A 16,004-nucleotide genomic window follows, 5' to 3' on the forward strand; every position below is an offset into this window, starting at 1 on the left:
AGCCACACACACCTCATCTTTCAGTGTGCAGACATGCAACTAAGGTCTATACCCTTCTCAGCTGTAGCACTGATTCTTTAGAACTCCATCCACAGGAAAAACTACCTGAACAAGTACCTCCTGGCTTTTAAAGAAAATAATTTTAAATTTAAGAAGCAATTTTTATTTACTTTAAATTACATTTACAATTCTCTGTGTGTAATTGCTGACTTTCCTTTTTCTTTTGCAAATAAAATCCTTTATAAATGTAGATATTGAGCTACCATGACTGTTGGTAACCTCCCTCCTTGGGATGCTCTTGGGATATTTTACATAAGGCAGCTAGATAAACCTGAGTGTTCAGACTAGAATATATAAAAACAGGACTGCTAGAAGGCAAAATCTCTCTGCTGTCTCAGATCTTATAGAATGTTCTTTTCTATATTACCTTAATGTACATCTTCATGGTTTCGCTCTTTCTTTTTCCTTTTATCCTGAGTATTCCCCAATGCCTCAGGAAAGTATGCCAGATGGTAGCTAAAATGCCTGACACGGCATAATCTTAATTATTCTTGGCAGAGTTTCGTTTGATTTATAACAACTCGTGACAAGAAAGCTTTAAAACACTAGAATTAATTAACTAGAATTTAAAAAAATGATTGTTTGCTAAAATGTACTGAAAACACTGAATGAATCATTTGTACACATTGTCAAGAAGACACTGCAGTTTCTCACTGCATCTCCAAAATTACAAAAAGCCAGTCCCCTTGGATTAACTCCAAATGAGGAGGAAAAAATGATGTTTTTCTACAACTTAGTCATTAGAAAAAAAATCTTGAAGGATCCTTTGTGAGGAAAGATGACAGATCTTTGATTACTTAATTACAAATCAAATATGTAATGAGACATTCAAACCACCATATGGTCAAACTGGCAACTATGGATTTCTGCCAACAGACATTTTCTATCCCCTTTATGCATTCTGCAGGTCTGACCATACAAAGGTTTGATTTTTCTGCTTTGTTATGCACCTTCTCTGTTTTGTAATTAGTGATCAAACATCTGCTTGCTTTTAGAGCCATCTAGAGCCATCCCCTAATTCTAGAGACTTTGTTAGTTACCTCTCCCTGTACTATGATCTGCATGTGTAAGTTACGTGTACTACAGGAAAGGCTGGCAAGCTGACATCCATGGAGGCAGGGACGTAGCCAGGATTTTAGGAAGGGGGGGTCCAGACTAAGTGCCACAATTATATTGGGGCTTGGGTGCGGCGGCGCAGCAGCACTCGCCATTCATTTTTCTAACGGAAGGGGGGGTCCGGGCCCCAAGACCCCCCCCCCCCTTGGCAACATCCCTGATGGAGGAAGGAAGGCAGGGAGGACATATGGCTTTTTAAAACAAAAGACTTTTAAAACAAGGAAGAACTTTGTGTAATGATTACAGAGGACTTTAAAAAAAACAAGGAAGAACCTTCAACAATAATAAAAGAATTGGATTATTTCTAGTACAGTATTAGGAAATTTCACCTTAAAGAAAAATTTCTAGCTCTTGAGAAGATAATATACACTACTCAACTCATTGTGGTGAATTTGTGCAGTATTTCACAGATAAAATTGCTCCTATCTGTTCTGACTTGGATGTCATACTTGCTACAGTCCCACAGAATAAAACTCCCATTTTAGGAGAAAGGTGGGATATAAGTGCAATAAATAAAACAAAATAACAAATTAAAATAAAATAAATAATTTTGCCCCCTGTTTGTTTAGTAATCATGGTTTATTTTAAATAATAGTGAATTATTTTCCATTTGCAAGCCTGGGGATGTGGACAGGATCCTTGGACAAGTGAAAGGCACTAGATGCCATCCAGACCCTTGTGCTTCCTGCCTCACTGAAAGGATCAGAGAGGGATTGCCCAGGTATGTGAAGAGAGCAGTCAGTGCTTCCTTACAAGAAGACAGGGCCCAGCATAACTAAAGGAGGCAGTTGTTAGGTTCTGTTGCAAAAGCCTTCCCCAGATTCTTCCATAACAGATAACTATTAGCCAATGTCCAATATGCCATTGCTGGCCTGGATGAAATGAATTAACTTGATCTAGTTCTGGTTTCAGGCTTGGTTTTGGGACAGAGAGGTAAAGGTAAAGGTTTTTCCTTGACATGACTGTCTAGTCATAACCAACTGTAGAGAGTGGTGCTCATCTCTGTTACTAAGCCAAAGAGCCAACATTGTCTGAAGACGAAGATGTGGCCAGCATGATTCCATGGAATGCTATTATCTTCCCACCAAAGTGGTGCCTATTTATCTACCTATATTTGCATGCTTTCAAACTGATAGGTTGGCAGAAGCTAGGACTAGTGACAGTAACTCACTCAATCATTCAGTCAAGGAAGCCAGAGCCTTGTTTTTGCAGGACCTGAGTAGGGCTGTCGATGACAGAATATCTCTCATTCCTATACTGGGTCGCCTTAAGTCAAAGTCGACTTGATAGCAAATAACAACAAATTATAAATATTATATAGAATGTGATTAATAACTGATTTATGCCCTAACCTGTGATTACTATGAATCTTCATTAGGATTTCATATTCTAGACAACAGTCAATGCAGGTTTAGGCATGCTTAAAGACATTTTGCAAAATCTCAAGTCAGTCAGTCACATGTGTAGGATTGTGTCCTGTGTTTTAAGAGACAAACTATCTCAATATTATCAAGGATTATTTTCTACCAGCAAAAGGATTGCACATTGCCCTTAAAACTCTGAAATTCTACTTCACATTCCAATTTTTATAGTCTGCTTCATATTATGGTTATGGACAAAGAGATGTCCAGGATTTCTGATTATATTCTGACTATACCACTGATCCCCACAGAAGCAATCATTTTGCTTTTCAGATAGAGCAAACAGTGGGTACCCTGTATATTAGTTACAACAGGATTCTAAGATTGCAATCTTTTGCATATTTTTGGACACATTATGTATTCAGTGAGGCTTGTAAACATTATAAAAGTGTGGGCACTTTCTGCAAGTCCAGATTTGACCTACAGGGGCCACATTTGACTGCTTTCACTACCGAAATTGCCATGGATATGGTAAAACTAGTCTTGTAAAAAAGATATGTGCATCTCAAATACCTTGCTTCTAACTAAAATGCTTCAACAAGCATTTTAGCTTGGGAAACACAGCACATGCATGACATTCATTTTATTTTAACATGGGGGTTTTGTAGCTTAGATTTTATTTCCACTTAAATTTTGCGGTGTGGATCAGAGGAGACATGGGGTCCAAAAGTAGGTCATGTACTGACCACCACCATGTACAGAAATGTAAAACACTGGTGCCTATTCAGAGGTAAGCCCTTAGTAATTAATTAGCTTAATTCTAAGATATGATGAAACTCTGGGTGCATCATGTCCAACTTTTACTTGATATTTTCAAGCCTAGGTTGTTCCAATTATGTCTACATATTTAACTCTATAAATCATAATCAAACTAAAATAAAGTCTGATCTCAATACTATATTGTTACAGGCTGAGTATTCCTTACCCAGAATTCCAAAATCTGAAATACTCCACAATCCAAAACTGTCTACATGGGTTGCCAAGACTGTGGCACCTTTGCTTTCTGATGGTACAGTGCACAGTTGTTTCATGCACAAAATTATTTAAAATATTATGTATAAATTTATGTTCAGGTTATGTGTATAAGGTGTATACTAAACATTAATGGATTTCATGTTTAGACTTGGCTGCCATCTCTAAGATATCTCATTATGTATATGCAAATATTCCAAAATCCCAAACACTTCTGGTCCCAGGCATTTCAGGCAAGGGAGGGTCAACATATATTTCCTTAGTTCTGTTTTCAGCATGCCAAGGTTACTTACCAAACTTCAAGAGATACCTCCAAAATAATTTCTGTGACCTAAACAAGAAATATTACAATTACATCATTATTTGTAATTACACTAATGATCTTTCTTTATACCTTAATTGACACAGCTTACTTGTTGCTTTCATTTAATATAACTGTGTATACCCAAAGGAAATGAGTGCATGTGTGCATATGTATTAAAACAGATGCACAACTTAAAACCAATCACCAAAGAAACCATGCAGGATCTGAACAAACGGTGCACAGAGATGAGTATCCTGTTTCCCTCAGCAGCCAGTCATGAGATTCTGGAAAGCTCACAAGGAAGGCATACAGTTCCAACTTTCTATACAGAACCAAACTGAAACTTGTAGGTTGAATGTCCAGTCTAGTTTAGCAGTCTTCAAACTATCCTAGACCCCCTAAACTAGCCTGGTCACTCAAGTGAAGTTGGAGGACACTATCCTGTCATCAGTGCTGAAGTATGATTCAACTGCCTGTCCAGCCAGCTTCGGCATTTCGACTGGGATGGGGTGCCATCTTTTATTTTGCCCTAAAGAGCAAAATATCTCCGTTCGCTCACTATAAAGTTCTCTGCTCTCACAGAGACAACCTAAACATTATACTGAATAGGTAAGAGCAATGCAGTTCATCCAAACAGAATGATAAAGTCTTTATATGTTCAGGGTGAGAAAACTAAGGGGACTGCAATCAAACATGGTGGGCAGGAATGGCAGCTTGCTGGTCTGTTTAACCTTTGTTTATCTCCATAGATCTCCCTATCTATAGGTAATTATCCCACCTTTCCCTCCCAAATTCTTGCTGGGGGGGTATTACCACTAAGAAAAGACAAACAATACAATTGTTTGAGCAATAAATCTTTCTGCTTTTCTACTTTTTGTTTATGCAACCTTGGCGCTATGTGTTAAAAGATTTGCTCTTTTCTCTTTCAGTGGGGATCTGAAAGAACGTCTGATCCCTCCCTTGTAAACCTGCACATGTGTCCTCTTCTGCCCATGTTACTTCTTTGGAAGAAGGTGGGCAGCACAGAGAGAAAGGACATTCAGAGGCATGGTGCCTCACTTGCTCGATACAGGCAAATTTTAACACCAGTTCCATTATTTTTTTTAAATAACTTTATCCCTGGTTTTTAAGGTGTTTTAAAATTTGTGCGGCTTCAGAATGAAACAGAAAATGTGTCTATTGCAGAAGGAATTTAGTATTAAAACTGATATCAAGAGTTATGTATTTCCCTCTGCAAAAAAGCTTCAGACTAGGAGAGGGTAACATGTACTTTTATCTCAAGCCTTCACCAAGAAAAAAGTAACACTATATTAAAAATAGACGGGTGTTACAAGTGTTGCAACTCCCTCAGGCTCTTCCTCTCCTGGGAAAAAAATTAACTAAGCACCAGTAGGAAGGATCTGATTTTATTACTTTTTAAAAGCATACTGCACCCTTTCCCTCTGACTCAGTAAAGGTCATTACATTGCTTTATCTCAAAAGCAATCACAACAGCCCTATCAGACTATTATATGAGAGAGAAACTGAATCTGAGAGTGATGCAGAGAATTGTACACTCAGCGTACAGGAGAATAGGACTTTGCATTAAGACTGATCTCTAAAACTCTATCCTGGATGCTAATGATGCTCTCAGGGATGCTGTAAAAACAAATGCTTGAATTAATGCATATTTCTGGGGAAGATCTTCCCCTCTCTCTCCCAGGCAGGAGGGAAAAGCCAACCATCTCACCAATCTTTGAAAGCTAAGGTAGCAACGTAAATCCTCTTTGGCACTAATGCTTGAGTCAGCTCTTTAAACTATACTGGACTATGAGGGAGTAACTGGTCTGGCAACCACCAATTCAGGTTCAGCACACCCAAGATGAGAATAAGATTACTGCAGTTTAATAAACATAGGAATCTTACAAACTTACAAACTGTGTTCTGCGGCTATACACACCTGAGGTGCACCTGTTAGAAATTACTTGTCCACATTTAACTTTTCTCGTTCTCTTATTCTGCACCAAAAATATAATTTTCTTTCTCGAGTTCATATGGTCACTAATTCTGGGCATGCTACTAGTATTAGCCAGTTTTCCATGTCTAAAAATTGTCTAGTTTTCCAATGGCAGATGAAGCCACTATTACATGTATCACAGACATTTTTTAAAGACAGAAAACTTAATAGGAATACTTTCGAAGCCATACACATTTTCAATCAGATTATGGTACTTATGAGAAGGAGGAGGGGCATATGAACTTCAGCCAGCTATGAGAAGTCTGGTATGAGACAATTACCTGGACAAGAACCAGCATTTGACACCAGATCACAAAAGCTCAAAAGTCTCAGGATTCCTCTGGTGTTCCTTCTATAAATTAATGAACAGATTCTTAGCCCACCATAACATTGTACTGCAAGGGTGGGCAACCATAGCCAGGCGTTGTGTGAGTGCAACTTCCAGGGGCTTAGCCAGGATAGCCAATGGTGAGGGATCATGGGAATTTCAGCCCCTAAATATCTCGAGGGACCAAGGTCCTCATCCTTCTGTGCTGTATTGCAAAAAATAGCACTGACATTTAAACAGCAGACATGCAGAACTTACTTTACTAATGGTGAAGGAGACTTCTTTCTTTTCTCCTACTTTCAAAGATGATATGGGAAATGTTGCCGTTCCAATAGTCTCATCCATCACATAATTTGCATCCATAAGAGTGATCTACAAAAGAAATATTTGTTTTTAGACAGTCACACCTCTGCCACAAGTTCTTTTTTCCACTGGTCTATTTCACATCCCGTATATTCATTCATTCATTAATCCATTATTCCATAGCCAGCATGGTGCAGTTGTATGACTAAACAATATTTGAATGCCTGCTCAGCCATGGAAAGCCACTGGGTGAACATGGGCAAGTCACACGCTTTCAGCCTCAAAGGAAGGCAAAGGCCAATCCCCTCCGAACAAATCTTGAGAAGAAAATGTTGTGATAGAGTTGACATAAGTTGAAAATAGCTTGAAGGCACTCACAAACAATAATAATGACACAAACAATCACAGAGATTTGAGGACTATCACACTAGGGCCAATTCCACAACAATCACACTATTGGAAGATAACAGAAGCATAGTGCTACAGCACTATAGTTCTGTGCAGTTGCACAATCATGCTATAATAACGAAATAACAGCAAAATAAAAACACAGTCACGTTCCGCATACAAAAGCCAATCATGTTGCTGTATTATTAGTATATCTATGCATTTCTAAAAAATATGGTTTCATCCCAAATGGAATAAAATAACATTTCTATATTTAACAACATATATAACCAGTTGAAACAAAATAGTTTCCTCAAAATAAGACAGAAATCTACTCCAAAAACAATCCTAGCAATGAGAGAAAATTGCCTGTGCCAAAGTACAGTATCATGGGAAAAGCTCCGTGATAGAACTTCACAATAGCACAAATGCATTATTATTAGCTTCTGCACCTTCACAATAGTGTGAATGAAATGCTACTGGCAAACCATTCATGGGGTTTCTCCATTAATAAGAAGTCACAGGGCAATTCCACGTTATTCACAGGCGAAGTACTGGATAAACACAATGTCAAGAGCAATCACGTTATAATAACAGGAGCATTCCATTTTTCTCCCATTTTATAACCCTGTATAATAATCTCCTTTATATTAGCATATCAAAGCATCATTAATTTATAAACCAATGTTTCTAAACATCACTGCCTACCATCATAACAAAGGTATAAAAATATAGAATTTTAAGAAAAACAAATTAAACAGTATAAAACAGAGCAAAATTCAAACACATCTGTACATTGAACAGAACATGGAAAGGGGAAATAAAATCATACTATGTGTATGTGTATGTGCAGGGGCACACATAAACATATACATAGACAAGATCACAGTAGTGGGATGGCTGCTCCAGGGCTTTGCTTACTTCATGTAGTTTATTCCAATGTAATTTATTATTACTTTTACAATACAGTTATTACAGTGGACCCTTGTTATCCACTGGGGTTTGGTTCCAAGATCCCCCATGTATAACAAAATCCGTGTATGCTCAAGTTTCATTAAATATAATGACATAGCAAAATGGTGTCCCTTATAAAAAATGGAAAATCAAGGTTTGATATTTGAAATGTATACTTTTTTTGAACATTTTCAAACCGTGGATGCTTGAATCCGTGTATAACAAATCTTTGTATAAGAAGGGCTGACTGTACTTACTTTTATGGTACAGTAACTGCAAAGTAATAATTAAAATGTAATTTTTCAGTCATTATTAAGCTTGCTGACAACATATCGAACTCTGTTGGGAGCTGCCAAAGCTCACACTTCCCAAGTGTGTCTGGAACAACTGCCCCAAAAGAAAAGCAGTGGCACCCAAAAGGAGGGGTCACATGAGAAGAGGCAGTGACAGCAGAGCCAGGGGGTCACCTGCTGGAAACAGCTAGGATGGAAACAACTTGTAGTACATTCAATCGTAGCAAAACCATTGGCAAAATTCAACATCAGTGGCCAGAAGAGACACACAAAGATCTCCAAAGAGGTCATACATCATGTAGGCTACAGGCTGTACATTCTTGCAATAACAAAAAATGGTAAGGAAAGTTACAAATTCCATGTTCCACAATAGATCTGGAGGCATCATTTCCAGTTAAGAGGACAGCAAGGCCTCACTGCCTCTTGCAGACTTTCTTTGTTGTAGTTTTCCCACCAACCCTTCTCAAATGATAAGTTTCTTTGCTTAGAAGGAAGGCTGAAAACCACCTGGGGCAACTTTGATTTTCAGCCAGACCCTCATACAGAGGGCTCAAAAGGAGTTGAGTGTTTTGGAACCAATTTCTGTTTTGAATATTGTTACTTCTGAATATGCATACATAACTCGCTTCTACTGCATATTGCTGTTTTACCTGTCATTATATCTAGCTAAATAGATATAAATTTGTTAGAAAATGTGAGGGTTGTCCACACAGGCCAAATTGTCTTGGTTCCCCTTGACCTCATACTGTCTGGTACAAAGGATGCAAGCCAAAAACATTGGAGCAGGATTGGGCCCAATCCTGCCTGTTCATATGCAGATCCAGAGGAGCTGGCCTGATCCCAGAGCAAAGAGAGTAATTTAGCCCTGGTTTCCCATTGAGTTTCTAGGAAACTCCGTAGCAAAACCAGGCTGTGCATACTCAGGCCCTTACTTGAAAAAGATACAGATAGACTTGTGAAATGATATATTCCTAGACAATAAATTAGAAATTAAATTAAATATTGCACACATTCTGAAAAGTTAATATTAATGAGAAAATAAGCTTTTATAACAGAAACTGCTTGGCTTTTAAATATATCTTCTCCTGTCTAGACTACAGACTATTAGTGGTTCTATGGTGCCAGCCTTCAGAAATTTCATCATGCATTTCCCTAGCCAGCTATTTTAAAGAAATTTACTAAATTACCAGTTCTCTTTCATTCAGCTTTAGGGAATAAATACCCCTGCAATTCTGGCATTTGGCTTTGTTTAAATTATACTGGAAGCCGACTCTGGTCACTAAGCTTTGGGAAGCAACTCATAAAAGTGAATACTTTCTAATGACATGAGCCTGTTATTAAAAAAGAATTCCTCATAAAGTAAAAGGAGGTTTCAAATGCTTATTTTAGAAACTATCCAACTGCTTGCCGTATAACGGGAAATGAATTCATTTAACCATAGTTTCACAGCAAGTGAATGATTCATTCCATGGAAATGGCTGTTCTAACTCCCAGAGAAGAAAATGAATGAGGCAAATGCTTTTCTAGTGTCTTCCAAATCTCTAAGAATAAAGGAAAATTATAGAGTGAGTAGTGAAGTAGTACAGAGAAGTGAAATGGGATATTACTGGGTTGAAAGCAGAAAAAAGGATTATGCATATATATTTTAGCTAGTACCATTTTTTTCTTCTTGTGTTTTCAAAAGGAATGAAGTTTCAGGTACAGTGGGCCCTGGGTATCTACTGGGGTTTGGTTCCAGGAGCCTCCATGAATATGAAAATCTGTGGATACTCAAGTCCCATTATGTACAATGGCATAATAAAATTGTGTCCTTTATATAAACTGGCAAAATTAAGATTTGCTTTTTGGAATTATTTTTGGGAATAATTTCAAGCTGTGGTTGGTGAGATCCATGGATGTACAATCCTTGAATCCAGAGGGCTGGCTGGGGGCAGACTGCATTAACTTGTGCTATACCTACAGTTTGCATGAAAATATTTGATCCTCTTTATATTATGCAACAGTCTAGTTTCCAAAAAAATTCTTACTTTTCCTCACAATAAAATGGAGGATCAATGTGCTTTCAAAGTGGAGAGAGAAGGAAACAACACTTGATATGTTCTCTTGGATAGTCCAGTTCATTGCTCTATATTCCCATAGGCAACCCCTCTCCTCTCGCTCAGGATTTGGGCATAGTTGTTGCTAAGGTGGCAAACCACTAACCTGGTTCCCTTACTTCTGACTTCAGGAGAGACTTAGGCTTCATTGGGCCAATCTGGGAGCGGGATGTGCATATGACACATGCCTCCAGATCATGTGGAGGCTGAGCTGGGGCTGTCTAAAGCAGCCCAAACCTGTCCACAAAAGGAGCAGTTTCTTACCACTCTTGTTCATGACCTATTTGAGACCATAGCACTGGCCACCCTCGGGACCATGGCGTCTGTTTGCCATGGACCCACGGTGGCCACACAGTGATTGGGGCGGGAGCAGCCTCTGGCTGCTCCTTTGGTCTCAGCTGCTTCACCTCTTTGAGGATTGAATGCTCCCCCTTATAAAGCAGGAAAGTGTACTTTTTCTTTTTTGGACTACTTTCATTACTGAAGGAAGCAACAAGTAATTTAAACATTTTCCTTTAAACTGTGAGAAACTATTTGAAATTGGCATAGGTTTTGACAACTATTGGTCAGTCAGGAATTATTCTGTAAAAAATTTGCATTTGTGTGCAGAAAATGCTATAGTGTAGGGCTTATTCTGTGCAAAATTAACACATTTCTAGCAGAAAACAGAATTTTCTGCAGGAAAAAAATATTTCTGTGCAGAAAATGCTGTTTTCTATACAAACAAATCCTCAAGTGAATTTTGCATTTTCTGTAGAGAAAATAATAACTGTTGCTTGGACAAAATATGTTGTTTTCCATACAAAAACATGCAAATTGTATCTGTTGTATATCCTGAAATGTGAAGACACTTCACAATATAGAGTTCTCCCCATGAAGGTTTCCCAGAATTCAAGGAGCACTTTTTTGCCCTTTCTCCAATATTTCTGAAAATTCTTTCCATTGCTAATGTAAATACATTTTCTACACATACAAAAGCTAGACATCAAGGAGCAGGGGAAACATATCTAATGTTCTAGATTAATATGTGTAACCTGAAGTGGTTACACAGGCTTTACTGCTTTTGTAATAAATTCCTCGATTTAGTTGATATTCCCCCTTCACTTCCTGCTGAACTCTCTTTTCTGTTGCAATGTTCTTCCAAAATTTCCTTGTAAATTCAGGAAATAAATTTATTGTTAGCCTGATATTTCTGCTGAAGACAATATTGTGTAGACAATAAACATATTAATTGTTAAGAACCTGGCTTCAGGCCTGGCTATGGAACAGAGACAGCATTGGTCACCTTGGTGGATGACCAAGGGAACTGGACAGGGAGTGTGTGTTCCTGTTGGTCCTGTTAGATCTCTCAGTGGCTTTCGATACCATCGACCATGGTATCCTTCTGAGCCGCTTTTCTGAGATGGGACTTGGGGGCACTGTTATGGTCTTTCTTGAAGGAGCAGACCCAGGTGGTTCTGGTGAACTTCTGTTTGACTCCTTGGCCACTGGCCTGTGGGGTCCCACCGGGTTCTGTTTTGTTCCCCATGTTGTTTAACATCTGCATGAAACTGCTGGGAGTTTTGGGGTGCAGCGTCATCAATATGTGGATAACACCCAACTCTATCTCTCCTTTCCACCTGACTCCAGGTGGTGAACTGTCTCTGTACTGAACCAGTCTCTACTGTCAGTAATGGACTGGATGAGGGCAAACCAATTGAAGCTTAATCCAAATAAGACAGAGATGCTCCTGGAATTGGAACTTTGCCTGAGCTGGATGGGGTTACACTCCCCCTGAAATCTCAGGCTTGCAGCTTGGGTGTGCTCCTGGATTCAACTCTGAGCCTGGATGTCCAGGTTTCAGCAGTGGCCAGGAGTGCATTTGCACAATTAAAACTTGTGCACCAGCTGCGCCCATTCCTTGAGACATCAAATCTGGCTACAGGGTCACATACTTTGGTTACATCCCATTTGGACTACTGTAACATGCTCTATGTGACTGTGCATTTGGAAACTTTTCGGAAACTTCAGCGGGTCCAAAATGCCACAGCTAGAATGCTGACCAGAGCCAATTACAGAGAACGTATAACCTCTGTATTGAAACAGCTTCACTGGCTACTAGTTCATTTCCAAGCACAATTCAAAGTGCTGGTCATGACCTATAAAGCCCTACACGGCTTAGATCCAGACTATTTGAGAGATTGTATCTCCCCATATGAACCACCTAGAGCCCTAAAATCCTCAGGAGAAGGCTTTCTCTCAGTTCCACCACCATCCGAGGTTCGCCTGGTGAGGACACAAGAGAGAGCCTTCTCAGTGGCTGCTCCAACCCTGTGGAACTCCCACAGAAGACTAGGCTGGCCCCCTCAGTGCTGGCCTTTCACCAGTAGGCAAAGACATTTTTATTTAAACAGGCCTTTTAAAATCTTGCAGGCTTGGTTTTATTGGGGGATGAGGTTTGATTATTTTTTTTAACTTTTTATGTTTTAAATTTTATATTTGTAATTTTTATATTGTTTAAATAAATGTTGGCTGCCTTGGGTCCTGCTTTGGGAGAAAGGTGGGATCAAAAGAAAAGAAAAGAAAAGAAAATTCAGTTCTGCTTTATTTTGAATATTATACTTTGCTTTTCCTGGGATTAAACAGAAATATCTTTGGATCACCAAAGATATTTATTTGCTTAAGCCAATTTAAACAAATAAATTTAATTCTCAAAAATTGGGATTCAAGGCAGCTTATATACAAATAAAAACACATACGTCTTTGTAAAAAACCAACAACGTACAAAATAAAAGCAGGCTACATATGGTCCCAAAACCAATACAAAACTGTGTTGTTACCTCTAGAACATTTTCCTGGTTGGGATCCAAGATTATCTCAAAGGTCTCATTCCACTCAGGGTTCACGTTGTTATTGATATGTTTTGTTCTCTTCCTGCTGTCTGGAGCCGTTGGGATGAAGAGCTCCACATAGGGGTCTGGAGTGTCAACTGTAATAAAATGACAACATGCATGTATCAATAACATCTTCTCCAATATCTTGAGAACCAAATTGCAAAGGACTAAATCCAATTTTAATCCCAACTCAAATAAACCCACTTATTTGAAAAATGGGAAATTACGTAAGTGATCAACAATTCACTAACAAGCCCCATTCACTTAATTGGGTCCAATCTAGCTGGAATTAAAGCTAGATTGACTCCATGACCAATTCCTCTCAACTGAATTCTTACCGAACACACAGCTTGGCATTCTCTGAAGATGCCAGCCACAGATGCTGGTGAAACATTAGGAATAGTCTCTTCTAGAAAATGGCCACATAGCCTGAAAAATCTACAAAAAAAACTATGGATGCTGGCCATGAAAGCCTTCGACTTCACACAGCTTTTTTTGTATGTGTACAGAGGCCATGTAAATGAAAGCTCAATCATTGTGATTTCCATACCAGAGACGGTAGCACACCAGCTCAAGATGCTTTGCTGCTTCTACAAGCAACAAGTGATGCTTCCTCCATAATGAACATATTTCCCTTGGTTAACAAAATTATTATGACGCTTGAGGCAGATGATCCCATAAGAACCTGTCACCATGCAACAAAAAGCAGTAACAAAAAATTAATATCTAACAATCTGTTGTCATTCCATAATGCTCTTGAGGTAGATGATCCACTCTGTCCAGTAGCAGAGCTGGGCCTGAAGACCAGTCTTCTTAAGAACACAAGGGAAGGATCCCTCCAACAGTGGCACTACACTGGCAGAATTTCAGGTATAGACCAACAGAATATGAATCTGGCAATTCTCCACAGATGGTGGCATGTAGCCAGTATAGATTTACATCAAATCCTCTGTCAGAACTCTCTCCTAACATAATAGCATAACAGTAAACTAATAGAAGAGGTGGTGCAATTTATGATTTCCACTGAACTCTAATAGAAATGTAAAATGTCTCCCGCCTCATCCCACAATTTGTAGAAATTGGTTTTCTAACCAACAACATACCCTGTTACAGCACACTTGTGTCAGTTATGAAGGTAATTCTTCACTAATTTTGGTCTTGTATGAAGCTACATGTAATTTTACCAATTACTGTATGTTCACCCTGGGAGAAAATCTTCAAAAACTGTGTAATTTTCAAGGATTATTAGCCATTTGAGATCTACAGTATTCTATGAAAATTTTGAACATGGAGTGTGTGTGTGTGTGTGTGTGTGTGTGTGTGTGTGTTCAGCAAACAGTACTTTGTACACAGGAAACAGTATTTTCTGCACAGAAAATAATATTTCTACATAGAAAATTCAGTTTCCTATACAGAAATCCATGTGCAAGTTTTGCACAGAATGAGTCCTACTACAGCATTTTCTGCACACAAAAAAGTGAATTTTCAACACAATAACTTCCTAAATGTAAAGACTCTCATATATCCAGTTTTTTTCCTGGTTAGGATTTTCTAACACTGAAGAAAAATTTTAAACAATTTTTAAAGTATATATTTTAATATTCTTATTCCCAGTTTCAGTACACAAATCCTCCAACAAGGAGACTGAAACTCATATGAAAGGTTGCATGAGACAGGAACACATAACGTTTGCCTCACATCATACACGCAGAGGAGGACATTGAGCAAGAAGTCAATATGATCCTGATTTATACCAACATTATCTTGGCATAAGCAGGATGCCAAACCTGTAAAATCACAGGAATGCCCACCTTTCTAGTTCATTTCAACCTTGCACTGCAAATACAACATCTGAGAGAATAAGTTGCTTTTTCATGAGTACAATTGCTTAAATTGGGAATGGGCTAATAACAATCAAAACAATAAAGAGGAGGGGAAATTAAGACTTTACTTTGTGAGGTCTTGAGAAGAAATGTATGAAAATAGTACTTTTCTTGGGGGGGGGGGTGAAAACTCCCAACAGAAAACTTATTTTAGAAAAAGGATTTTTTTCACAATGGTCATGGCAGGAATATTAAAACACACCCTATATCTTTGCTACTTGGATCGAACTGCTAACGTAAATAAGAAATATATGCATGTATAGCTTCTCTGAAGCATTGGGTTCCAAATCCCAACTGAAAATCTCTAATGCCTAAATAAATATATACCTAAGCACGCTGTCCGCTCCACCATTGTTGCTATATTGGTTGTTGGAAATAGCCTTGATTTTATGAGGAGAAAGGGTGCATTGGGGTCTATACTGTATTGTCTGAATAAGATGGCTCCACCCATAGTCCAGGCAATTTTGTGCATAATACATTTAAATTAGTGAGCAATACTGAATTTAACATAACCCGCCCTTGACTCTGAGGATCAAACAGTTCATGCAACCTTTTTAGCAAGCAAGAATATCTTTTAAGTGATTTAGTACTTGATGTTTTTCTTGTGGCGAAACAGTTATCTGATAACTTTACCAACAGTACATCAGTAGAGGAGGTTTAGATTGCTTCATTCTGTGTTGTTGAGTGCCTTCAAGTTGTTCTGACTTATGGTGACCCAGAGGTGAACCTATCACGGGGTTTACTTGGCGAGATTTGTTCAGAGAGAGGGTTGCTTTTGCCTTCCTCTGAGACTAAAAGTGTGACTTTCCGAAGGTCACCCAATGGGTTTCTATGGCCAAGTGGGGATTTTAACCCTGGTCTCCAGAGTTGGTCTGATGCTCAAACCACTACTTCACACTGACTCTTCTGTGCGCAGACATCTAACTGGCTTGCTTTTTAAATACATACACTGGAGAGGTTAAAACAGAGGGAGAATATAACCCCTTCACCAGTATTCTTTGAAAAAAATTTATTGGAA

At 38.6% G+C, this 16,004-nt stretch overlaps 1 protein-coding gene across 1 annotated transcript in view; it reads right to left on the reverse strand.

The window, feature by feature from the left end:
* PLA2G4A (phospholipase A2 group IVA) overlaps positions 1-16,004 on the reverse strand; it is a 104,744-nt gene that overhangs the window by 42,386 nt on the left and 46,354 nt on the right. Inside the window, exons 4-6 of the mRNA XM_089515812.1 lie at positions 13,050-13,198; positions 6,456-6,569; positions 3,863-3,900 (exon numbers count right to left, since the gene is read on the reverse strand). Of these exons, the coding sequence (XP_089371938.1) occupies positions 3,863-3,900; positions 6,456-6,569; positions 13,050-13,198 (301 nt within the window). The remainder of the gene's footprint in view (positions 1-3,862; positions 3,901-6,455; positions 6,570-13,049; positions 13,199-16,004) is intronic.

The sequence above is a fragment of the Sceloporus occidentalis genome, unplaced genomic scaffold (genome assembly GCF_023333645.1).
Source record: "Sceloporus occidentalis isolate IW3139 unplaced genomic scaffold, rSceOcc1.0.p SCAF_3, whole genome shotgun sequence".
Lineage (NCBI taxonomy): Eukaryota > Metazoa > Chordata > Lepidosauria > Squamata > Phrynosomatidae > Sceloporus > Sceloporus occidentalis.